We start from the raw sequence: 25,014 nt of genomic DNA, 5'->3' as shown, positions 1-25,014 counted from the left end.
AGCCTGAGGACAGAACTCCTTTGTAGCCAGTTCCCCAGGGGCTGCATCACAGTGCAGAAAAGTAGCGACTAAGGTGGCCGTGAATGAAACTGATAGTGCATGGAGCCAGCACACTCTCTCACAACACATGCAACACACATTGTACAGTCACACTTATTCATTCTCATTCTTTCTCACACACACTCACAAGAGACAACTAGTCTCTCATTATACCCTCTCTCGCCTGCCACAATAAGAACTTAATAGGAGGTTTTTCTGAAGCCTGACTGTCATGGGGGATAACATTTGATGTGTGAGGGGATCCACAGTGCATGAGTTTTCATTGCCCTCCCCCCTCCATGGGTAGATCACGGCCAGTGTTTTTCTACTGTGAGTAGATTGCAGTCTCTTGGGAGTTGGATGGGCCTGAACTAGAGTGTAATGAAACCTGAAGGTTCAGAGTCAGTGCATCTGTGAGTAACAGTGGATGGGTAACAAACAATGGAGGAGACTTATTGTGAGCTTCAAGTTGTCAAACTAGACTGCTTTTCCATCTGATCATTCAGGGCTCTTGTTTTTACACACTGAGTTAACTGCTGTTAGGAACAGTTAGATTGACCTATGTACTAGCTATGTGTGGCAAAGCTGCACAGAAGGAAAATCTTGCTATAGTAAGTTATTATGGGATATAGAAAAATCATTTTAAAAAATACTCACACACACTGTTTTTTGTTTGCCTGCTTGCTTTGCAATTCAATCTAAAATACACCCAAGAGTAGTCTTTTAAACCGCTCTTAATGAAATGCAAAACGGCACTCCTGGTAATCTTAAATATTTCCACTCAGAGTCTAAAGTGCAATGGCAGTGGTAGAGCAGATGCTGCATCATTCACTTCAATTTCAAAGACACTTCCATCACTGAAATGAATGGCAACCCCCCGTCCACTACATGGACATATTTATCTACCTTTTAAAAGCACTAATTGCAATATGTACCACTGAGACAAAGGGCACCTGAAAATAGCTTTTTATGACCACCACAAAGCTGTGTAGATATAAACCCTTCGTTCTACACAAACCCCTGGGCACCAGCCTTAACAAAGAAAGTCCTGCAGAGAGCAGAGTGCTACTTCCATCAAACACAGCCCCCCGACTTTAAAATGCAGAGATCTAACCTCTGAGTCAAACAAAAAACCTTTGAAGCTCAATGAGAGGTGCTCTGTGAGAGATGGCAACTCTAAATTTATCCTGACATCGTACAGTATTGTTTTCATTAGGACTGCAGGATTAAAATATCTGGTAGAAACACATGAAAAGGCAAATAAACATTTCTGCTTCCTCAATAAAAAACAACTTCTTTAATAATACTGATAACAACATTTTACCTGAAATGTTCACTTATTTGGCTTTTACTTGCTTCCCTTCTCATTCAAAATGTCTTTAAAACACATAGACAGAAAAATGCTATCTGCCTATGAGTGGAGGATAAATAATGCAGGAGCAATACTTAAGGGGCCTGGAAGGCAGATGACAACCCAGCAACGCTGAACTGGATCAAGAGATTTGGAATATAATTCCAAGCCACAAAGAAGTCTCTTCCCTAAGGATTCCCAACTGTGCTCATTAATTCACCAACAAATCCTCTGCTTTGGTCCCCATCATTTCTCACATTTTTCATCACATATGAAAACATATGCCTGGAACATAGGACCAAAATACATGTTATACAGCTAGGTGTACCTTGTTTATTTTTATTTTTTTAAGCAACTTCCACGGCTGCAAATTTCTCTCTGTGTGTAAAGCTTTACAATCCTTTTTTTGTCCACTAAAATTGCCCCCTTGCCCCACTGGAAAATAGATATGGGTATTCCTAGACTTTTGCAGATAAAAAGCAGTTGGTGGAACATTTCTGAGTGGAAAAGCACTGTTCCTAGCTTCTCACTGACAGCTTTAAATGCTGTTACCAGCTTTTTAAAATGTGCAGGAAAAATACATGCAGCTGCATTTAAGATGTGGGTCACCCCCAATTTAACTGGTTTCTGCTGACACAGATAGCCGTACCAACCTTTTTTGTGTCTATGTGTTGACAAAAATAAAAGTAAAATAGATTTTCATTTAAAAACATTTTCGGGCCTCTTTTCTGTTGTTAAAAAGCCAAAACTTCCTGTGTTTTCACCTAAATTTTAGGTACTTACGCATCGACTAGAATGAGCATGTCTTTGGGAGATGCAGCTCCTTGGATATACCTGAAACAAAAAGACATATATTTATACATAAGAAAGATTGGAAGTTTTTTTAAAAAATACCATGCTGATGTTTGATCTGTGTAAGTTCTGGTGCTGAAAACCAGATATTGCTGAATCAAAGAACCTTTGTAGTGTATCCCAGCAGGAAACACATGCAAACATTTCTTTTTCCTTTAGCATTCTTCCTTCGTGGTAAACCACAGGTCAGAAAGAAAGAAGATCTGAAGGTGGTTAGGTACACAATTTTTTTCAATTTTTTGCAACAAAAAAAGACAGAAAGCATTTGATAAAGAGATGCTTATGTCAAGTTTACTAGGTGACTTAGTCCAACAGCTCAACTTAAATAAGATAAACTGCCTTCACTGACCCACACATATACAAATGTTAAGGTGCAAGCTGATGTAGAAGATTTTTGATGAGGCTTTGATGTTTTGGTTTGTTTACTAATTAGCAGCTCAACAGGGTTGCTTTAAATATTGTGAAAGAGTCACTCAGGAAATCGTTTCTTAACTCTTTCCTCCTGATTCTCCTAACTAATGCAGTTCCCACCATTTTTTTTGGGGGGGGTACAAATTTGCCACACCCTTCTTCCCCTGGAAGAAGAGGGGAGGTGGTATTTCTTCCTTCCAGGTGTGCTGGCAAATTGCTTTCCCCCTCAAGTCCTTACAGAGCAGCCAAAAGAATGTTTGGGAAGGGGAAGGTTCAAAACTCCTTTTCTCAGAGCACCACTTTTCCCAGTCTTCAAAGTAACATCATGTGTCTGCTGATTAATAAAATGGAAGGCACAGAAGATCTATGAGGATCTCCTAATCTGCATTTAGTTTGAGTGAAATTCTGCTCTCTTTTACAAACAAACACAAACACATGTATAGCACACTTATTGCATGTGCTACTCAATATAAATACTGCTCACACAGTACAGACTAGTTTGCCAAGAGGTTTATGAATTCTAAATAAAACTAATGTGTTTTCTCAAGCAGAAAACCTAAAAAAAACCTACCTTGCTACTTTATGTATGAGTAACTAATTTTCTATATTAATATCCCACTTCTCTCTTAATCTGCCTATCCAAAAAATCAGTATGCATATGTGGGCTGAATAGATATCATTTGAAACAGAGGGCAGTAAGCTGAGTGCAGGGGGGGGGGCGGATAAGAAAGGCCTGGAACATTATACCTGCAAGAGAGCTGCTTCCCATAGGAGCGAGACAAAGGAACCCCAATTTCTATACTTATGGGGAAAAGTTGTGACATCACACTAATCTCCCTCTGCAATTCAGGTGTAAGAAAATAAGGCAAAGTGGTCTGAGAGGATTGTGGGATTCGCGTTTACTACTCTTGGTACTTTCCATACCACAGAAAAAGTAAAGGTTGCTGTGTTGGGTCATGACAACTTGCCCTAATATGGATGTTCTTGGTATGTTAGTTTTTCCTCTTCTTTTTGCATTAGCAACAATTGGGGGGGCATATTACTACAAGGGCCATAGGACTGGACAACAGCTTAGTTTACTGATATCTAAAGGAAAGAGACAATAGGAAGGAAGGAAGGAAGGAAGGAAGGAAGGAAGGAAGGAAGGAAGGAAGGTGGACGAAAGTCCTGGGAATTGGCATGTTCCCCTAGTGCCGCCACCCACCCCCAACACATTCCCACCAACACATTCCCACTCAGTTCAATAGTATACAGTAAAAATGCAAACAATCTAGAAGTAGCTAGGTGACTGATAGAGTTAGTCTTGACAGAAGGGAAAGATCTTTGTTTAACTGTAAACCACTTCTGGAGTGATTTGGTGATATCTGGACTAAATATTAGTGTAAGCTGCTATGCCCATTTTCATGGGAGTCCTTTTCCCACCTGCATTAGGGGTCAAGGTAGGATGGAAGAATACCATGTGCCCAGCAGCCACCAACACCAGATGACTTCCAGCTATGGTGATATATAGGACACCCCCCCCCGGTCACCAATTTGGAAGTTGCTGGGGGACAGCTGTGCTTGGCAAGAGCAAGATGGTGGGAAATTCTTTTCCTCTCCGGACTATCCATAGTCTACGCAGGGGCGGGCCTTTCTTGGACCCAGTCAATGTCTTCACAGCCCCACTCCCACCCACCCTCTTTGCATGCTGTTACTACAGCAATCTTAGAGCTACGTTTCAGATTTCTATTAGCCTCCAGTTGACAGGGCTAGGAATAAATTTTACCCTGAAGCAGAACAGTGTGCAGCCATACTGGAATATAATGGAAGGGAATGGTCATTGCATGCTAGTGTGAGGCAGGAGGGAGACTGGGAAACAGAGCTGTATTGTTCAATTGGCTTTAGGAGCACATTTGGAGATTCAAATCACAGACCATATATTGGCATGCATACCTTACTAAGCGATATACACACAAACACAAACACACATCCACAAATACATATTTCCAACCTACCAGTGCAATGAACATCATCAGGATCATAACTTTGTTTTTAATTCTTGTTTTTTAAATATGCTTTTAGCTGTTTCTATTTTAGTTGGAAGCCACATTGAGCTCCATCAGGGGAAAAGGCAGGATATAAATAAATATCACCACCACCACAGTGATGCTTACCATGGTCTTCTACGGACATCGTACAGATCTATCTTGTTTGGAGCTTGACTTTTGTCTACCCATGGAGATGCTGAAAATAATAAGAAGAATTCTTTAGGTTAGACAGGACCTTTTCAGGAAGCACAAGCCAGCACTACCCAAAAAAGAAAGTGTTTTCTGTTCTGGGCCTTTATTTAAAGGGTTCTAAGGAACCCAGGGTGGGAGTTAGACTTTGGCTTGAGGGCCAGCTGATCAGGCACCCTGCCCTCATGTGAGTTTGTCAGCTACCCCTTCAGAAAGCAGTAATCTGCAGAAGGACCCACCACCCATCCAGTTGAGTCATTGTCTGGAACTGTGGCCATGCCACTGCAGGTCCTGGTGGAACTCAGGAACTGCATGGTGGAACTGCTGCACTTTAGTTTCCTTTCCTATAAACAGATAAATATTAGTGTCTCTCTTCTTCCTCACATTTCTCGTTTTCCGAATCTTGTGCTCCTCTAAGCCTCCCATTACCAAATCCATCATGTGCATTTGAACTTTCTCCCCTGTTGCATCAATGAACCCACTGCAGATCTGCTGGCTCCCTAGCATAAAATAGCAAACTCTCTGCCTTTCATGTGCTGCAATATCTGTACCAGAAACTGTCTGCATATAAGCCTACAGTTCAGGCAGCATGGGTTTGGGGATCAAGTATCTATATCACTAGTTCATATTTCTGTGTTGGCATTTTCAGCCACAAACCCATTTTACTTATTGTCCACTATTTTGTGTAAAGAGACATTTTATCAGCAGGTATATTGACATTTGATGATTCATGCTAATTCTGCAAGCGAGCAAGACTGTATCAGCATTCATAAATAGCTAATAACATAGTAATAAAATATAAATATATATTTGTGTGTGTGTGTGTGTGTGTGTGTGTGTGTTATAAAATAGCTAATAACATAGCTGGCAAGGTTATGCTTAAAATTCTACAAGGCAGGCTTAAGCAGTATGTGGACCGAGAACTCCAAGAAGATCAAACCTATCCATTCTTAAGGAAATCAGCCCTGAGTGCTCACTGGAAGGACAGATCCTGAAGCTGAGGCTCCAATACTTTGGCCACCTCATGAGAAGAGAAGACTCCGTGGAAAAGACCCTGATGTTGGGAAAGATGGAGGGCACAAGGAGAAGGGGAGGACAGAGGATGAGATGGTGGGACAGTGTTCTCGAAGCTACCAGCATGAGTTTGACCAAACTGCGGGAGGCAGTGGAAGACAGGAGTGCCTTGTGTGCTCTGGTCCATGGAGTCACAAAAAGTCAGACACGGCTATACGACTAAACAACAACAACAAATAACAGTGCAATAACCAATGTGGCATGCAACTGTCTCCCAGTTAGAGATCCCCAAAGTTGTGCTTCTGTGAACGTGTGTGCAAGATACAGGTTTATATGTGTTTCTTCTGGAACACTGCTTCATTATAATGAGATGTGACACCTGGCCCAGTGAGCAGGTGGCACTGTGGTCTAAACCACTGAGCCTCTTGGGGTTGCTGATAGAAAGGTTGGCAGTTCTGTAACCTTTACTGCTGTTTTAATAGAAGAGATTTAATGCAGACATAATAAAACATAAAATAAATATGGAACTGGTGTGTTTTACTTTGGTTGTATCATGATCTAGTTTCTAGCTTTGTTCACAACTGGTTTGATTGCATGTTTTATAGAGCACAGTGGCTTGTAAATTACTAATTTTCTTTGGGTTGGTGTTCTCTGTATAGCCATAAATATATGGTATTTATTATGCCTTCCTGTAAATTTCAGTATCATTAAAGAAAATTCATCTAACAATAAAGAATTAAATCTATTAAACTATAACTTCTTAGCTTATTTTATGCCTTTATTCTGTTTTATTTATAAGATAATTATACTAAAACTCTTTCACCATTTCCCACTTGCTAATTATTTTCCCAAATGAAAAACTGTAGTATAGGACACAGTGCATCTATGGAAGAAATTATATGATTCATTGATTTTTCAACTGTGGTACAACGGCCAATCATTTTGCTGGCCCAGTTGGAAGAGGAGACATGATGCCAGGAGAAGATAAAAGTCGACTTCTGGAAGAGCACACCTAAAGTCAGGTGGGGATCGGCACTCCTGGTATCTCAAGGCAGACCCAGTGTCGGAGAAAGAAATGGGGGACGAGGCATAAGTCACCCCAACCTCAGGGGGAGATCCTGAGGGCAGAACCCATGGTGGCGCGAAAAGGGGTCTCCCACAGCGAGAAAACAAAGCATATAATTAAGACGCAGGAAGAACCTCCACGCAAACGGGCTAACCCACTCCCCGACGCAAACGCCCCCCAAACCTGACGAGGCAGCGCTGAACTCTCCTATAAGAGAGAGACTGTTCAAAATAAGACATTCTTCTCCCGAAACAGCTGTAGAAAAGATCCGAATTTTCAGAAACTCCCCACTAGCGAAGGTGGGCAGCAAGGAAGAAGACGAGATGCAAAGTTTTTTAAATACAGAGTTTGGTCTGAAGTGAAGAGGGGACTGCAAAACAGCACAGACAATCCCTGTTAAAATACATCACAAGGGGTGCATTAGGAATAAAAACATCACGCCAAAGGCTCAAATAAATTGCGACAAGATAGAGACAGAGATAAAAAGATGGAAAAGTAAAGACTAGACAAAGGAAAACAGGCGGCACCCTAAGGGGAAAGCAGGGAATCTATAAGACCGCCACAATTAAACACAAAACATGGAATTGTGAAGCAAATAAACATACCTGTATTTGGGAAAATTCCAGAGGAGTTGGCGTGAAGGAGCCGCCATTTGCGGAAGTGAAAGAGTGTGATCAGGAAAAGACACCAAAGAGAGGACTAGAATTGTAAATGAAGAGAGGTTTTGAGGAAGGAAATAATCAAGAGGGAATATAGAGATCTCTTGTGGCCAGTATCAGAAAAGGAAAATAAATAATTCAAAGAATAGCACCACCTAGAGGACAAAAATATAACTACAGGAGTAAATTAAATATTTTTAAAAATATAAAGAGAATAGATAACACAGAAATAGGAAAACACCGAATAACCCAGAAGGGAATGGACTCATAATTCTTTACTTTAGGGGAATTCCCTAAAAGTTACAAAACCTCAAGAAACAACAGAAAAGGAAGAGCAGATGGGACGAGAACCCAATGGGATCAAAGAAAGCCCAACCAACAAGCGGTTTTGCTACATTCTTGAACCACCAAAGAAGAGTTTCAGTTATAGAAAGTGAGAGCAATATGGACCTGAAAGAACTTATAGCGGCGATGGAAAGAATGGGAAAAAATATAGGTGAAAAAATAACAACACTGGATGGAAATATCAGAATACTAGACGGAAAGATGGAAAATATGGGGACTAAGATTGAAAAAACGCCAGTCTAATAATGGAACTCTCTAATCAAGTAAATCAATTGACAACCAAACATAAAGATTTAGACACAACAGTCCAGGTGGTAAAAGTGAAGATGCAAAAACAAGATGAAACTATTTTAAAAAATCAAGTAGACCAAAAAGATATGAAAAGATACCAATAAAAAAATAAAGGAGAAATTGAAGAATTGAGGAAAATACAGGAGGACACCTGGGGTGCCATGGCTGTCCTGGAGATGAAACAGAGAGAAATGGTTCTCCGCCTGCGGGGAATTAAAGAGAACCAAGATGAATAAATTGCAACGAAAATAACAAAAGCCTTGGCAGACTGGTTAGAAGTATGAGAACAGGACCTGATACTGGACATTGAGAAAATATTTAGAATAAGTGAACAAATCGAAGACCAGAAAAGGTCCAGGAGACTGCCTGATTTTCCTGAATTCAAGGTTGCTTAGAGAAAAACTTTTGTTGAAGGGTAGAATGGACCCACTCTACATAGAAGGGAACCACACTGAAATAATGAAAGAAGTTCCAACACTACTCAAAAAAAGAGATAATTACATATTTATGACCTCAGCGTTTAAAAAAAAATATGTTTAAATGGGAATTCCCCAAAGGACTATCTTTTACATACAAGGAAAGGAGAAGATCCTTCAGAACAGTAGAAGAAACAAAACTCTTCTGGAGAAAATACTGGGAGGAATTAGGAGGAGAGAAAGTTCCAGAGTGAAAGCAAGAAAGACAAGATTAAGACTTCTACTAAAAACAACATTTAATAAAGTTCTTGAATTATCTTCACATGAAATTATCTATTTTAAGTATAAAGTGAGATTGTTTTAATTTAATAAAGTGGTATGGTGCTAAAATGTATTTCATGAAACGTGAATGGGGTGAATAGTAAACTTAAGAGGAACAGAGTAGAATGTACATTAAAGAAAAAGAAAAGAAAATGGGACATTCATATATCCAAAAACCATATAAGGGTATTAAAAAGCACAAGGTTGGGAATATGACTTCTTGTCTTCTCATAACGAATGCTTGTACAGTGTTCAGCCTGGTTGGTGTTGCATTTCACGAGCTCTGTTCAGCTATATGAAAGGGACCATGTTCACTGGCCTTCTGCATTCCATTGCATCTTCAGCAGGCAAGTGCCAACGCAGTCCAAAATTTGGTCAGGAAGCCTTCTCTCCACACGCAAGTTTGCGCAGGGTTTAAAATCATGCAAGGAGCCTAAGTGTCTCAAGCAGACTTCCTGCTTCAGGATAAAAGAGAAAAATGAAGAGAGTGTCCCTGCCTTGACAGTGAAGAAACCTCAGAGTAAGCCAATGGAAGGTGACTTTTTGCTGTCCTCTACTGATACTTGCTGTCTTGTCAAGGATAATGCCAGACAATTGCTAACCACCGTAGACTATGTCTACTTACATTCAATATTTATATGCTGCTTTTCCTAAGTGCTCAGATAATTTCACATTTATTACTTTATGAATCCTTCTGATGATCTGCTAAGGTATTAGTATTCCTGTGCAGAAAGGATTCAGAAATATGTGAAACAATGCACATATGCTCACACTCTATTGGAATCTAATGGGAGGCATCTTAAAAGTGGCCTGGCACAACTTTGCCTAAGGCTGCAGTGCTAACCTGGGAGTGAGCCCCATGGAATTTGAAAGGACTTCCTTCTGAGGAGATATGATTAAGACTGTTTTTCACCACTCAGTTGAATTTTAAATGGGTGATTTGCAGCTCATGCCCCTAACTATAATGCTATACCCGCAATGTTGTGTATCTCAGTAAATTATCTATGTTCTTTCAGAGCCTTCTGAATGTCCTCCCCATAAAGGGTGTCTTTGAGCTTCAGTTGTAAAATTGAAAGCCTCAGTTACTCAGAAATATATAAGCAGCCAGCAAAGGTCTCCCATTTAACTTTCATTTTGTAAGAGCTCAGATTCATTTTGCACAGAGTTTTATATCAGCCAGCCTCCTATTACTTGCTACACAGTAATGACTCTCTTTGGTAAGTCCAATATCGAGGCAAAACTATTACCTGCCAGTAACAGTTAACACAAGAGCAGCTGTGCACAGCAAGGCTTTCATTTAGAGAGATAGCATTTTATTATGAATTGATTTTCAAAGCTGATCCATTATTTATTTGCCTAAGCAGACAGGAAAACTTCAGCAAAGGAAGCTACCTGAGCCAGTCAAGATTTAACAGAAAAGCAAGTTTCAATATTATTTCAAAGAAAGAAAATAATGCTTACACCTTTTTATTTTGAATCTATTAATCAAAGGGGGTCCAAACCCTTTTAGCCCACATTCAGGTTGTAATGATCCTCTTTCTAAAAATTATTCTAAATGTGTGGTATTCCTTCAGTAATAACAGAAATTCTATACCTAAGATTACAGAGCCAGCAATCTGTGAAGGTTAGCATCCGTAAGACAACTCGGTAGAACTTTGCTCTATTGAAATTATTGTGCTGATGAGATTAGATAAATAATATTTGTTAAAAGGCAAAATAAAATGAAGAGCAGGTAACTGGATGACCTCAAGAGCTGCATAAATATATACTAGCTCATTAGCACTTAAACCAGTCTTAAGAGAACAAAGGAAATAAATGTGCTGCCTATTGCAGTAGTATAATGAACTATTGATTTACAATTATAATCTAAATTACACCTGTAATTAAGAAAAAATGGATGAGAAACTGATGAGGAATGTGGAATGGACCATTCTCTGGCATCTACCAAAATCATGTTTCTGCAGTTCTTATTTGGACTTTTTATTTATTGTTCTGCTGTATGCTTTTATTTTGTTTCCTTTAGTCACATTATTACTTTTTTTGAGGGCTGGGGATGCAAGAAATATATAATTTAAAATGATAAATGCCATGTCCATTCGCTTGAAGTTGGAGAAAAGAAACAAGCCTTGCAATTCACTAGAGATGCAGCTTCAACAGGAGAGGGGCTCCTTGATGAAAAACATTATTGGTTTCAACATGTCTCTTTGCCATTCTGCTTTTCATGAGAATAACCTATTTTTCAAATTGTCTCTGTCTGGGAAGTGGTCCCTACTACCCTATGATGCAGCACTCCAACAGCCATCATGGTCGGAGACAGAGCTGAAACCTCCCCAGACAATTTCACTGCAGCAGTCCAATTTGACTAGGCTCATACATCAGTCGTAAACTTATTCCCAGCAGCGATATTTTCTCGGGTACTGCTGCGATGAAAGCTGGCTACTTGGCTTAGCCTGGTCTTGAACAATGCCGGACTTGGCCTCAAGGTAAAAACCTCGAGCTGCATTCAGGGCTGGAGTTTGACGTCAACATTTTCAGAGAAACAAAGCAGAAGGTTGGGGAGGGGAGGACAATCTCTTCAGCACAAAAAAATGAGACCTACACTTTCTGGTGATTTAGACAGTGGAAATGGAGTGACCTTATGCTATTCCAGCCATACACTGTAATTGATTTTCAAGATGAAACTGCTAAGCTGTGCTGTTGTCATCTAATCAGTTGGACATAAAGGGAAGGACACGCATAATGTGATACATAATGTAAGAGGCACAGAAAGAAAGAACCTTTGCCAATCAATTCTCTATGAGAACCAAAGTTCATTTTATACAATTATGAACAAGTCAAGCACACTGCAACAAAATGCAGCTGTTTTATTTCTCTTGTCCATTGTGAGGCTTCCTCAGCTGTTTAATAATCTGCATGCCATTCAAGGTAGTATAAGTACAGCAGATATATGAAATGAATGTGGTGTGGTTTGTTTTGTTTTGTATTGTTATGGGTTGCGGGGGTCAGATTTCCCTACATTCCTGGGTGCCAGATCCACCCCATAATTCCCGGGGTTAGTAAAAGTTGGAATTAATCAAAGTTTGGTTAAACTGGATTTAGTTATGCTGATGAGCCAAGCCAGCTGGCCCACCAAGGAAACCATCAGAGGGCAAGACTGCCGGGCAAGGAGAAGTGGGGCACATTTTTTGTTGGGTGCTAGTAGGCAGAGGAAAAGGGCAGTTTTAAGGTGTCAGCTTTGAATGAGGTAGGCTTGGGGAGGTCCTTGGAGTCGGTTAGCAGCAAGAAGGAGAAGGAGGGGCAGAACTCCAAGTGAGCTGGGGAAGACAGGCTGCACTAAGAGACACAGAAGAAGGCTTTTTGCTATCCTTTGACTCCAAAGCTGCCCCCTAAGGGGAAACCGGACCCTCAAAGGATGCAAAAGCTCTGCAATCCCGCCATCACAGGCTCAGGCTATATAAGGCTATATATGTGTGTGTAAAGACATATATTATAAAGACACTGCAGTCTCCGCTGTGCCTCATTTCTGGAGGAAACATGGACTCTGTGTAAGTGCATGGAACCCCTGGAATTTCATACCACTCAGAGATAGAGGTGGCTGAGGAATGGGAAATGGCTGGGCTAAAATGTCATTGTGTTATGATCTACATTGTGTGTGTGTGTGTGTGTGTGTGTGTGTGTGTGTGTGTTTCCACACACAGAAGTGCCATATTTAACATTGTGCTACAAGTGAAAATACCTCCAGACATATTATTCCACTTACGCAGGCTCTAGTGCAAGTTCTGCCAAAAATTCCTACAGAACCAACTTATCAAACCACTATGTGATTTCTGTTTGTGAAATAGAGGGAATGGCTACCTCCCTTCCACTCATAGTTCTTTGAAGAAAACCCTCTAAACTCCTGTGCTGGAGTTCTTAAATGTAACTAAGAATATAACTCTACAGCATGGAGGTGGACAATCTGTGTCACACATGCCACAAGAGGAAGGACTAAGGACAGCCACATAGCCCTGTCACTCCAAGACAAGAGGCAAGAAGTCCTTGAGCCTGGTTGTGACAGAGCAACTGCTACACACCTGCCTGCCTGCTTCTTTTGAGCTGAACTCTGGTCTCGTCACCTTCAGTAGACAGGTAAGCACATTCTATAACAGTACTGTCTACAGTAGTACACTAAAGTAGTAATATCTCATACTCTAGACTTTACATCTATTTTATTATTGAAAAGAGAAGTGAACAACAATAAGATTAAAGCATCCTACCAAAGTCAACCATAAAAATCATGGAAAAATAAAACTTGTAACATGCTTGCCAAAAAGCCTGGCTACCATTACTGTACCACAAAGTGGGGGCTCTCTCTCGATATATTTGTTATTCTATCCTACATTGTTGGAACAGCAGGGGTATGCAGACCGTTCCAGTGTTTCTTCTCCTTTTCCTCTGCCCACCTATGGAGTTAAGATTGCAAGTTGGCAGTTTCCTTAAGTTTCTAGAGAAATTTATCTGAATTGTTTACAGCTTGCTCCACTGACTTCCATGCAGAAATGTCAGATGTCAAGATTATGGGCATTAAAAACAACAGAAATACCGGTAACACACAACTTGTGTCATAACAACAATTAAAAAGCAAGTCTTTGTGTGGCTTAAAAATACATGCCACTATGTTTCTCTATAAAATACTTATACCTGTACTAAAAGGGGGGGGGGGAATTGGTTGAACGTGAGAGCTTTTTTAATGAGAACATAAATTCCTTAGCTACGTTTTCTTAGGTTTCTCAGAAAGAGCTTTTCTGCTTGCTATACTTTCTTCAATACAAAAGAAAGAAAACAAACCAAAATGTTCAGGATTCCTGAAAGCAAGTCTTGTTCTGCACACACAAACACACAGTCAACATTCAAGTATTTGAAAGTTGCTAGAAACAAGAGCCTAGGGCTTGCTGATCAGAAGGTCGGTGGTTCGAATCCCCGTGATGGAGTGAGCTCCCATTGTTCGGTTCCTGCTCCTGTCAACCTAGCAGTTCGAAAGCACGTCAAAGTGCAAGTAGATAAATAGATACCGCTCCGGCGGGAAGGTAAACGGCGTTTCCTTGTGCTGCTCTGGTTCGCGAGAAGCGGCTTAGTCATGCTCGCCACATGACCCGGAAGCTGTACGCCGGCTCCCTTGGCCAATAAAGTGAGATGAGCGCCGCAACACCAGCGTCAGCCACGACTGGACCTAATGGTCAGGGGTCCCTTTACCTTTACCTAGAAACAAGTGTTTGGCAGTTCTGTGAAAGGACAAACCCTTTCTTCTACAGCTCACGTCATGCATTCAAAAGGACACCTGGGGGCATAAAATGTGTGGGATGGGCAAGTGGGCCCCAGCCCCATCTCCAACACCTATGCGCCTCTCAGATGTGGCGGTTCCACCCATGGCCTTTCTCAATCGGGTAGGAAGGTCTGGAGGAGGCCAGCGGAATGAATACACATAGAAGTTTCCTCAGGATCCAGAACCCTGATCATGCTAATTTCCCTTAATATTTTCTGATTTGATATTGCTGTGTATCAGTCAAGGCCTTTCAGTAACTGTAAAGTAGATTCACCACCTTGTTATTAAGGGAAATTATCCAAATAATGCAACACTCATGTTTATGGAGCTAGTTAGTTCACATATTTTGCATAGGCTCTTTATTTTCAGAATTTGATTCTGTCAATGGGTGACCAAGCATAGCTGTGACATCCATACTTTGGAATTCCCAGCCCACTGAAAATCTGCAATATCCTCACAGTTACTGAAATATCCCTGGTGAGTCAAAATTGTTGCTGAAAACAATGTGCTCTTGATAAATGATTTTTCCCCTGAAACACCTTGGGCTCATAATAAATGATCATAGAATGATAGAATCATAGAGTTGGAAGAGACCACAAGGGCCATCGAGTCCAACCCCCTGCCAAGCAGGAAACACCATCAGAGCACTCCAGACATATGGTTGTCAAGCCAGACATATGGTTGATACCTTGTAGCACCCAAATTACCCCCAAAAAACACATTTTGTGGCATTTTTGGGGTGCTACCTTGGTTCTGTGATTGGTTTTAAAGTTGTCCCCAACCACACAAGTTGCATGGAGTATATCCAATGAATGTTGGTGTCCTGTAGTTGTTTTTATTGCTGCTGATAGTCCTTTGATGAAGGAGTTCATTAACAATTGCTTTTAAATGATTTCACTCATTAATTTAATTTAATTTAATTAACTATCTGTCTTTAATATTTCTGTTTCTTCTGAGTACTTTAAAAAAACCCAGATAAAGATGTATAAATAAATAAATAAATAAATAAGAAAAATAAACAGAAAGCTTTGAGATGCATGGGTAGTTTATATTGCTCAGTTATTAGGCAAAAAGTGAATGAACTCCATAGCCCTATTTTAATTGTACACTGTTGCCAAGGGTTGCTGCATATACTAGATATAATCAAGCAGTATATAAGTTTTATGAAATAAAATAAATAAAATTATTGGGGACCTGGAAAGAAGTGCGGGCTGCAAGTTATTCACAGTATGCAGCACAGAAAAGCAGAGTTGGAGGCACACACAGAAATAGAGAAGGAAACAATTTATTGGGCTCAGAATGTTCAGGGACTTGATAGATGTACAATATTTTTATTATGCAAAAACGGACACTGGATTGAACAATAAGCTGGACTAATTGTATACCGAGTCCCCCAAATTTCCTCCACTAGAGAAACTCAAATTAGATTTCAAGGAAGCTGAAACACTGCTTGGGAATTATGTAAATTCTGTGCATAAGCATAAATTTAATTTCCCTAATTCCATAATGAAGGGTTGAGGAATGAAGTGTGCAGAAAATAGTGCAGACAACCCACTATCTGATCTCAGGACACCCAGGACTTTCTGAGCCTTCAAAGAAATTTGAAAAACCATTGCCTGCAATGATGAAAAGTGGACACTGTAAAACCCTGATAGACTTTAGAAGCCAAATTAGCATCAGAAACTAAAGTACTAAGTATAGTATATATGCAGGACATCAACACTTAGGATGCAATCTTATTCCCATTTACTGGAGAGTAAGCCCCATTTAACTTAGTGGGACTTACATCTGAGTACATATGCAAAGGTTTGAGCTCTTAGTCATACAGTAAAATTTGATTGCTTAATTTATTTTCTTTTTTTAGAAACTGCTTTATAGAAGCATTAAACTAACTGGATTAGATGTCTCTCCCAGAATACATTAATTGAACTAAGTCTACTAGTGGCCTAAAGAAATAAAAATACACCCTCTTAAATTAATTACTATGGTACAGTAATGAGATTCTCTAAAGAGCGGAACAGATGCATGCATAAAACAAAACCCTTCTCTCTGTATTAATCAGTTTGAACTCCAGTGGCAGAGTCATCATCTTCAGAGGTACTGAAGACAGTTCATAAGGGCAAACATTCCCCATGAAACAGTAGCGCTCCCTCTTAATTTAACTCAGTAAAATTATGCACCTAGTGGTTGATTCAAGCACTCCCAAGGCTAGAGGAAGCAACTGTCATGCAAACCCTTATGAGGGGCATACAGAGAACTGCAACCTATATAAAAAGCCAACATGCCTGTTGAAATTTTCAAACAAGACTCCACCAGATATTTCTTCTCTTTTAGGGAACAGCCTGGAGTTAATTAGATTTTGGGGATATGAGTTCTCTTCTCACAACACTTTAAACGCTCCCAGCTCCAACTTCACAAACTTTACACAAGGGAATGGCTAATTTGTATTCTCTTGCCTGCCCTGCTAAAAATGTGTGGTGATTTTTATATGAATTGACTGGAGTGACAAAGTTAGTGCCCTGGAACAAATTTATGTCTTCCGGACTGCAAATTACCTGGGTAATACCTGGCGAGGCCAGTTGCACTGCCAAAAACTTGCCAAAGCAAGGTTGGGTCTTCTTCTCTGTTCCTTTTAAAGACTTCATCTAAAGCTCCGGTCCAGTTCAGTTCATTCAACACAATTGTAGCTGAAAAAGACAAAAAAAAAAGAAAGAAATTTGGTATTGCAAAACCATGGTTACATTTGTTACATACCATATCCTGAAACGAGGGGAGCGGGTGGCGCTGTGCTCTAAACCACTGAGCCTCTTTGGTTTGCCAATCGGAAGGTTGGCGGTTTGAATCCACGCAACAGGGTGAGCTCCCGTTGCTCTGTCCCAGCTCCTGCCAACCTAGCAGTTCAAAAGCATACCAGTGCAAATAGATAAATAGGTACCGCTGTAGCGGGAAGGTAAACAGTGTTTCCGTGTGCTTTGGCACTCGTCGTGGTGTCCCGTTGCACCAGAAGTGGTTTAGTCATGACACATGACACAGAAAAGCTGTCTGCGGACAAACGCTGGCTCCCTTGGCGAAATGCACGCCGTATCCCATAATTGCATTTGACTCAGGGTGCCTTTACCTTGCCTTACTGAAATGATGCTACTTACTATTTCTCTACCCTTTGCTGTATTTTGTACCATTCTACTTTTAGTACTATTGCACAACAAAGTTTCATGTGTTGGCAAGACTGTTTGAATGTTTTTCTCTCTTCTTCATCTTCCACTTCTTCGTATGTTTACGCTGATGGACGAGGGCTCTAGTCCATCACACAGTCATACAGTTTTGATTTCTTTTAAAAAGAAGAAGAAAGTACAATAGTTTTTATTTTATTTATTTAGAGTTTTTTGACCCAGCTTTCAGCAAGTTCCCAGGGTGTCTTGCAAAAATTTATAACCAAACTTATTATAAAAAGACACCAACACCCAACAACATTTAGGAGGACCCTGAATGCTGTTTGTGGCAGCTGCTTGCCTAAAAACTGCAGAGAGAGATTGGCACAGATGGCGACCCTCTTTGTGTGAGAGAGAGTGCAAAGACTGCTGGTTATTTAATCTGTTTGAATGTCCTGTGTCTGTATTTCTACCTAAGTCAGAGGTTTTCAACCTTTCTGAGTCCACACCACCCTTGACCAACTACACTCTTTCTGTGGCTCCCCTGTGAGGCAGGGGCCCCCAGTTATGTCACCCCTTACCAGGTTGAAAACCACTGACCTAGGCATTTGGTTAAACTCGTTTTATTTATTTGTATGTTTTGTTTTTTCTGGTCATTGTAGTTTTGCTTATTTACTTTATGGCAGAATTATTAATTGGTTGCTTATTGGACCTGTTCATATGATTTTGTCATCTTTGTATATTGGTGTTTTTCTCTGGGTATTTTTATTGCTTTGTTCCCCACTCTTGGTTTGGAAATATTCAATGAAGAGCAGGCTATAAATACTATAAATAACTAAATACACCATAAAAGCACAGGGTGAGAGCAGTTCTGAGGAATAACAAAAGAGAAGTTTCCAAAAGTTTGGCCTTTGCCTGCCTCTCACAGGCATCAAGGTAGGCATCAGGTGAGCCACCCTGGAGAGAGCATAGTTGGAGGCCATCAACACCCAGTAGGTTGTTTCCCCTGTAGCCACCACCCACCTCAGACTGAAGGAGCACCCAAAGAAGGACCTCCATTCTCAGGATAGGGGCAGGCACACTGGCCTTTGACTTGGAGCCAATTTGATTCCCTCCCTCTCTTTCTTTTTTCTTTTCCTTCTCCTCCTGCGATGAGGCTACATTTTAATATTTTAATGTTTCAATATTTTAATGTTGTATTTTTAATTTTGTTTTTAAGTTGTAATCATTTAACTTGTTTTTATTATTACTTGTAAGCTGCTCTGAGCCCGGCCTTGGCTGGGGAGGGCGGGGTATAAATAAAAATTATTATTATTATTATTATTAGTCTTTCAGGTGATCCTAGTCCCAAGCCATGGAGGCCTTTAAAGGACAAAACCAGTACTTTGAACAGAGCACAGCAGTGGCTTGAAGGAGCAGGTTGGCATTGTTGCATCTGTGCCTCTGATTCAGTGGAGAGGTTGAGAAAGGAAGTCAGACTGGGCAGTAAGTACGGGCCAGAGACTCATTTCATTTAAAGGTGAGCCAACCTATATTTCACTTTCTGAAACAATGCATGAACCAAAACGCAGCCAATATTTGAAGTTCAGACTTCTCTGAATTTTGCAATGTACTCCTTCATACACAATAGTGAGAAATAACATACAAAAATGTTTCACAAAAATGTGTACATTGGTAGAAGTTTGCACCAAAATGCTGATGAATTTTCATGAGATTTGTTTGTTTGGTTTTTAAAATGCAAAGTGATGTGGAAATATGGAGAATTGAACTTAAGAAATGGAAAAATTGAGAAACTGAGAGAAACCTTAACTAACAGATTTTCCCAACCCTGCCAGGCAGGTATATTATCAATGCTACAAACACACACTCAGAATGGAAGTCTCCACAATGAGAGGAGCAATTTTGTACCTCACTGACGTCAAGAAAGGCGGTTATTATTAAAAGAAGAACTGACGGCCTGTTCCAAACCCTTATGCAGAAGCCGCTGTCATCAGTCTTTCCAAGATGAATGATTCGACTGGTGGCTTTGATGAAGGGTTCCAGAGAGGGAAGCCAGGGAGAACCCTCTCTCTCCATCTTTCTGCCTCAGCCACAGTGTTATTGCCAAGATGAAGGGAGAAGAAAGCAGGGGAAGGTCTTTGTGGACTCATCCTGAAACTATGTTTATTTTCTCTAGCTCTCATGCTGGCTTCACATTCTGGGATGGCTGTTGTGAACTTTGCTACTTTGAGGTTTGTTGTCTAGTGGAAATCAATAATGAGGTAATAGGTAGCAAAGCAATAAGAATTTATTCTTGCCCCAGAATGGTGTCCCATCCACCTCTGGTAGCAGACAGGAGACCCTACCTACAAGTTACACTGATGCTTTTATAGTTTTCCACAAAACAGCGCGGTACATGCGTCATTGATTCTAACAGCCCTCCTAGACTTGCTTTGTTAACTTCTAGCTCCACCATAGGCTTCATCCATTACCTTGTGGTTAAGCAAGTTTCCTGTTGTTGCCTGGAACAAGGTGTTCAGAGATGCAGCTGTTAGCAACTTAGCCATTATTTATGCTTTCACTCATTTCTCTTGACCAGGCACAATTCCCAGCACAATTCCGAACGCAATGCCAACACATGACCAATATGTTCTGTGCTTTTAGATATACAATAGTCTACATTTCCAAAGAACAAATTTAAAATAACTGCACACTGTGTGATAAAAATATTACAATATTGTAGTAATGCATGGTAAGTGAACAAACTCACTACATAAATTTACCAGCTTGCCATCTTCCTAGTATACAAATTGAATGCAAAGGTCTGTTGGGAACATAAGGAGACTGTGGCTCAGGGAGCTAAAGGGGAACAAAGGCCCCAAATGTAACAATGGAGCAGCTGGCTTTTATATACAGTTGAACCAGCTATCTCCTAGATCTTTGATCTTATTCAGTCTTCTCTTTGGTGGAGCTCTCCAGAGTTTATATCCCATTCATGGGCAAAAAAATTGGGGAACACAACCATGGGTCTCTATGATCACAGCCTCGTCATGTACGAAGGTGTAGAAGTAACACCATAGATGGTGTTTTGAGTCAACTGCAAACGTTGACACAGGGTATCCTTTTCGTGGGAGATACTAAATTAATAAAACAGCTTCCATGGGGGCTTAAAAAAGATGGAGAGGGAGAATAGAGCATTAAATTGTAACATTAGAATTGTAAAGCCGAGCTGGGACCAAAATCCAAGAGAGTGCTCATTATTGCAAGTTAACAGTGTTTTCATGTTTATGGATGTGATCATTTGCAGAGATCAGCTGTGTGCGCATTAATATTCATGAGTAGAGCCAGCTTCTGGATTAACTTGAAATACAAGAAAATTTATATTCATAAGCATGATCAGATAAACACTAAGTGGCCAAAGATATAGAAACCAGATTCCTAAAGCTGACCCTGGCCAATTCTTGGGTTATTCACACAAAAATTAGTATTAGTGTGCAAGACAAATTTGTAGAGCAAAAGACATGAAAGTAGGCCCATGTCAACTTCTGGACATTTCTGGATTAATAATTGAGGGAACAAACAATGAAACTTAATTATGAAACTGATAAATAGCTATTCCTTTCATTCTGCTTTAATCAGTCATAAATGCATCCCTAAAATCCAAAAATAACTCACTCATGCTAGGCAACAGCTGGCATTCAGTTAATTGGAACAGAACAAGGTTTACTTGTCAGATGGGGCATTATCACTTTTTCTTTGTCTTTTCTGATGGTGTTTCAGAGCTGGAGGTAAACAGGTTGCAAAGCTGGCAAACTCTACATTCATTAACAAAGGATTAAAGGAAAGGGAGCCTAGGAAAGGTACACATCCATGCATGGGGGGAAAATAAAATAAAATCCCCCCGGTTATGATCTCACCAAACAGCCTCCTTCCAAAGACACTATCATTTATTCATAAGAGCTCTTGGTTCCCATTTATATGGGAGCCAGGAGAAATTCAAATAGGAGCAAAGAAGCTCAGTGTAGCTCTCAGACACAGGTATAGTATCAGAACACAGAGCTTTATATCCCAAGCTTCATCCCAAGGTCTTGCTAATGTGCAAGTCAGCACAGGCAGAAAACTAAAAATTAATCTCTAACAATCTCAAGCAAACTAAAAATTAAAGTCTTAACCACCTCAAGTAATTCCAGTTATCTGTCTGTTGCTAATGCACTGATGGGGGGCGGGGGATTCACCATTCACAGCATAATTTCTCAATGTCAAGAAGAAAGACTCTTAAAACATTTTATGGTAGAAAATGACTTATTGTGCTTTTCCAGGAAGTATTATTGGGAACATCAGTGTCTTTTTGGAAACTAATAAAGAAAAGATTCCATCCGTCTAGCCTGCAACCCACTGTGGAATTAACCAACTATGGGGTTGTGGTGCTCATCTTGCTTTCAGGCTGAGGTAGCCAGCATTTGTCCACAGACAGCTTTCCAGGTCATGTGCCCAGCATGACTAAACCACTTCTGGCACAACAGGACACAAAGATGGAAACCAGAGCTCACGGAAATGCTGTTTACCTTCCTGCCACAGTGATACCTATTTATCTATTTGCACTGGTGTGCTTTCGAACTGCTAGGTTGGCAGGAGCTGGACAGAGCAACGGGAGCTCACCCTGTCGCAGGGCTTCAAACTGCCGACCTTCCAATCGGCATGTCCAAGAGGCTCAGTGGTTTAGACCACAGAGAACAGAAAATATTATTTATATAAGAAACAACAAATTTCCCTTATGTATATTAGGATCTTAATTTGCACAGATTGGGGGAGGGGCGGGAACCACCAGCATGTTGTTTAGATCCATATTTATACAAACAAGGAAAGCCCTGTGGGTTCAGACCAAAGAACTACTAACACTTTGTTCTCACAGGGGCCACCCGTAAGCCTATGGGAAGGCCAAAAACAGGACATTAGAGCAATAGCCCTCGCTCATTTGTGACTCTGAGCAACTGGTATTCAGCTGCATACTTGTACAATTCCATTCGATTTTTATTTTAAAGCTCTGGGTTCTACTGAGAAGCTGTTTGGTTTTCAAAAAGCGAAGCGCAGGGGAAGCAGAACGGTTAACGGATATCTAAAAAGGCACTAATAAATGTTGGCTGTTGCTAAGCCCTTGCACCCCATAAAGAGCCCAGCTGTCAGGAAAAGGATCAATACTCAAGTACATCTTCCCCTCCCCCCCCCGAGGACCAGAATGTTGCAGAACTCAATTTTATGTTGGTCAGTTCTCTTGACAAGCTGGGTGTCGGTGTCTCTGTCAGATTCACAAAGAAACTAATTTTACACTTTCACAACAGAGAAACAAATCACACAGACCATATCAAGTTCTTTGGAGCTTAACATTGTCAAATAACTTCCATGCTACAAGAGCAATTATTGAACAAGCACCACAAAATTAAGGATGTAGGCTATAGCAGGATAGCCAATGTGGAGCCATCCACCAGCATCAGCCCAAAGTCACGAGATGATGTTAGCAATGTACGGAAGGCACCAATGTTTTCTACACTTGCACTACAGCTGGTGTAATCCTAGTCATCTCCACTCAGAAGTAGCTAAGGGAGCAAAGCCAAGTGTCAGGGAACTGCCATCGGAGCCAGAGGCGGAGGCAAGGCTCCCAAGCGATGCTGGAGAAGGGCCCAGCAGGGAGAGAGGCAGCTCATCGGCTGGGGAAGGAAATCAGCGTAACACCAGGGATAAAGGGGGGCAGATGGGGGAATCGGCAAGGGGGCTCCAGGACTCCTCGCCGGAGACCAGCAGAGAGAGCACGGGTCCTCCGCTGCCCACACCCACCCTGCGCAGAAGACTTCCGCGCAGGGAGAGTAGGCGGAGACTTGGCGTCAAAGAACTTCTATGCTGGAAGAGGTTCAAGAAACGCCCACTGACGGATTCTGCTAGCGACTGAAACAGCCACGAAGTGAAGGGCTGTCCAGACAGAAAAGGTTTAACCAGGGAACCTAGCCAGGAGTGGCGGCAACTTATGCACGAGCAACCCCTTATAACCATTACACCAAGCAAGAAGAAGACTAGTCTCAGCCAGTTGCTCTGGGCAACTGGAAACAACAGAACATGTCTTTTTTCACCGCCAATACTATACAGATATACAAGCTAGGTTCATCTTGCCTATACTACATAAATTTCCAGGTCATACAGTACAACTTTATACTTCCCTGCTACTTCAAGATGAAAACCCAGATGTTACATACTCAGTTGCTATACTTTGCGCTGCCATGATGGATATTGGTCAAAGGATGGTTTGCACCACAAACTAGGCCCAAAATGCAAGACCTGTGCTCCTCCGCACTCCCTCCCTTACAGTCGCTTTTAACAGTTTGTCCCTGTTTTTATCTTTTAAAGTTATGTATGTGCAGTGGTACCTCAGTTTTCGAACATCTTGGAAGTCGAATGAATAGGTTTTCGAATGCCGAAAATCTGGAACTGCTTTGGTTTTCGAATGCAGCTTCCGTATTGGGTTTTCCATAAGTAAATGCTTTTGTTTTCAAACGTTTCGGAAGTCGAATGGTCTTCCGGAATGGATTACGTTCGAAAACTGAGGTACCACTGTATGTATGATGTAAAGGTAAAGGTAAAGGGACCCCTGACCATTAGGTCCAGTCACGGACGACTCTGGGGTTGCGGCACTCATCTCGCTCTACTGGACGGCATACAGCTTCCGGGTCATGTGGCCAGCATGACTGAGCCGCTTCTGGCGAACCAGAGCAGCGCACAGAAACACCATTTACCTTCCCGCCGGAGCGGTACCTATTTATCTACTTGGACTTTGATGTGCTTTCAAACTGCTAGGTTGGCAGGAGCTGGGACCGAGCAACAGGAGCTCACCCCGTCACGGGGATTCGAACCGCCGACCTTCTGATCGGCAAGTCCTAGGCTCTGTGGTTTAACCCACAGCATCACCCGCGTCCCTATGTATGATATAATCACCTTTTAATTACAGCCATACCTCGGGTTGAAGTAGCTTCAGGTTAAGCATTTTCAGGTTGTGCTCCGCGGCGACCCAGAAGTAACTGAGCACGTTACTTCCAGGTTTTGCCACTCACGCATGCATAGACGGTCAAAATGACATCACGCACATGCGCGGAAGTGGCGAATCGTGACCCATGCAGACGTGCGGACACGGGTTGCGTTCGCTTCAGGATGCAAAGGGGCTCCGGAATGGATCCCATTCGCATCCAGAGGTACCACTGTACTAGTTTTTATTCCCTACCTGTTTTAAGTCTTAGGTGTTCAGTTTATCCGTATGTTTTATCTTTTGCTGGTCTGTGACCGAAATAAAGTTTGATACTGATACACTCAGAAGTAGGCCCCACTGAATTAAATGGGATCAACTCTCAGGTAATTGTGTGTTGGATTGCCACATAAATTTACCACGTTTTCACCAGCTCCTGTTAATCCAAAACAGTAACATTTGTATATTCCAGTTATTCCATTATAAGAATACAGTCAAGCCTTTTGCATAAAAATAGAATAACCACTTGTTTATTCTAGCTACACAGTCCTCTCTTGTATTATTGAATGGTTTTGTAAAACTGCCCAGTATTATTAC

General features: G+C 41.1%; 1 protein-coding gene across 5 annotated transcripts in view; it reads right to left on the bottom strand.

The window, feature by feature from the left end:
* CACNA2D1 (calcium voltage-gated channel auxiliary subunit alpha2delta 1) overlaps positions 1-25,014 on the bottom strand; it is a 373,123-nt gene that overhangs the window by 101,513 nt on the left and 246,596 nt on the right. For all 5 annotated transcript variants that reach the window (XM_083574976.1, XM_083574975.1, XM_083574977.1 and 2 more), the window contains exons 7-9: positions 16,839-16,970; positions 4,807-4,876; positions 2,174-2,224 (exon numbers count right to left, since the gene is read on the bottom strand). In XM_083574976.1, the coding sequence (XP_083431102.1) occupies positions 2,174-2,224; positions 4,807-4,876; positions 16,839-16,970 (253 nt within the window). The remainder of the gene's footprint in view (positions 1-2,173; positions 2,225-4,806; positions 4,877-16,838; positions 16,971-25,014) is intronic.

Source organism: Podarcis filfolensis (genome assembly GCF_964270895.1).
Source record: "Podarcis filfolensis genome assembly, chromosome: 10".
In the NCBI taxonomy this organism is placed as follows: domain Eukaryota; kingdom Metazoa; phylum Chordata; class Lepidosauria; order Squamata; family Lacertidae; genus Podarcis; species Podarcis filfolensis.
Note: the sequence above shows the minus strand (reverse complement) of the source record. Positions and strands in the feature narration are given on the sequence as shown.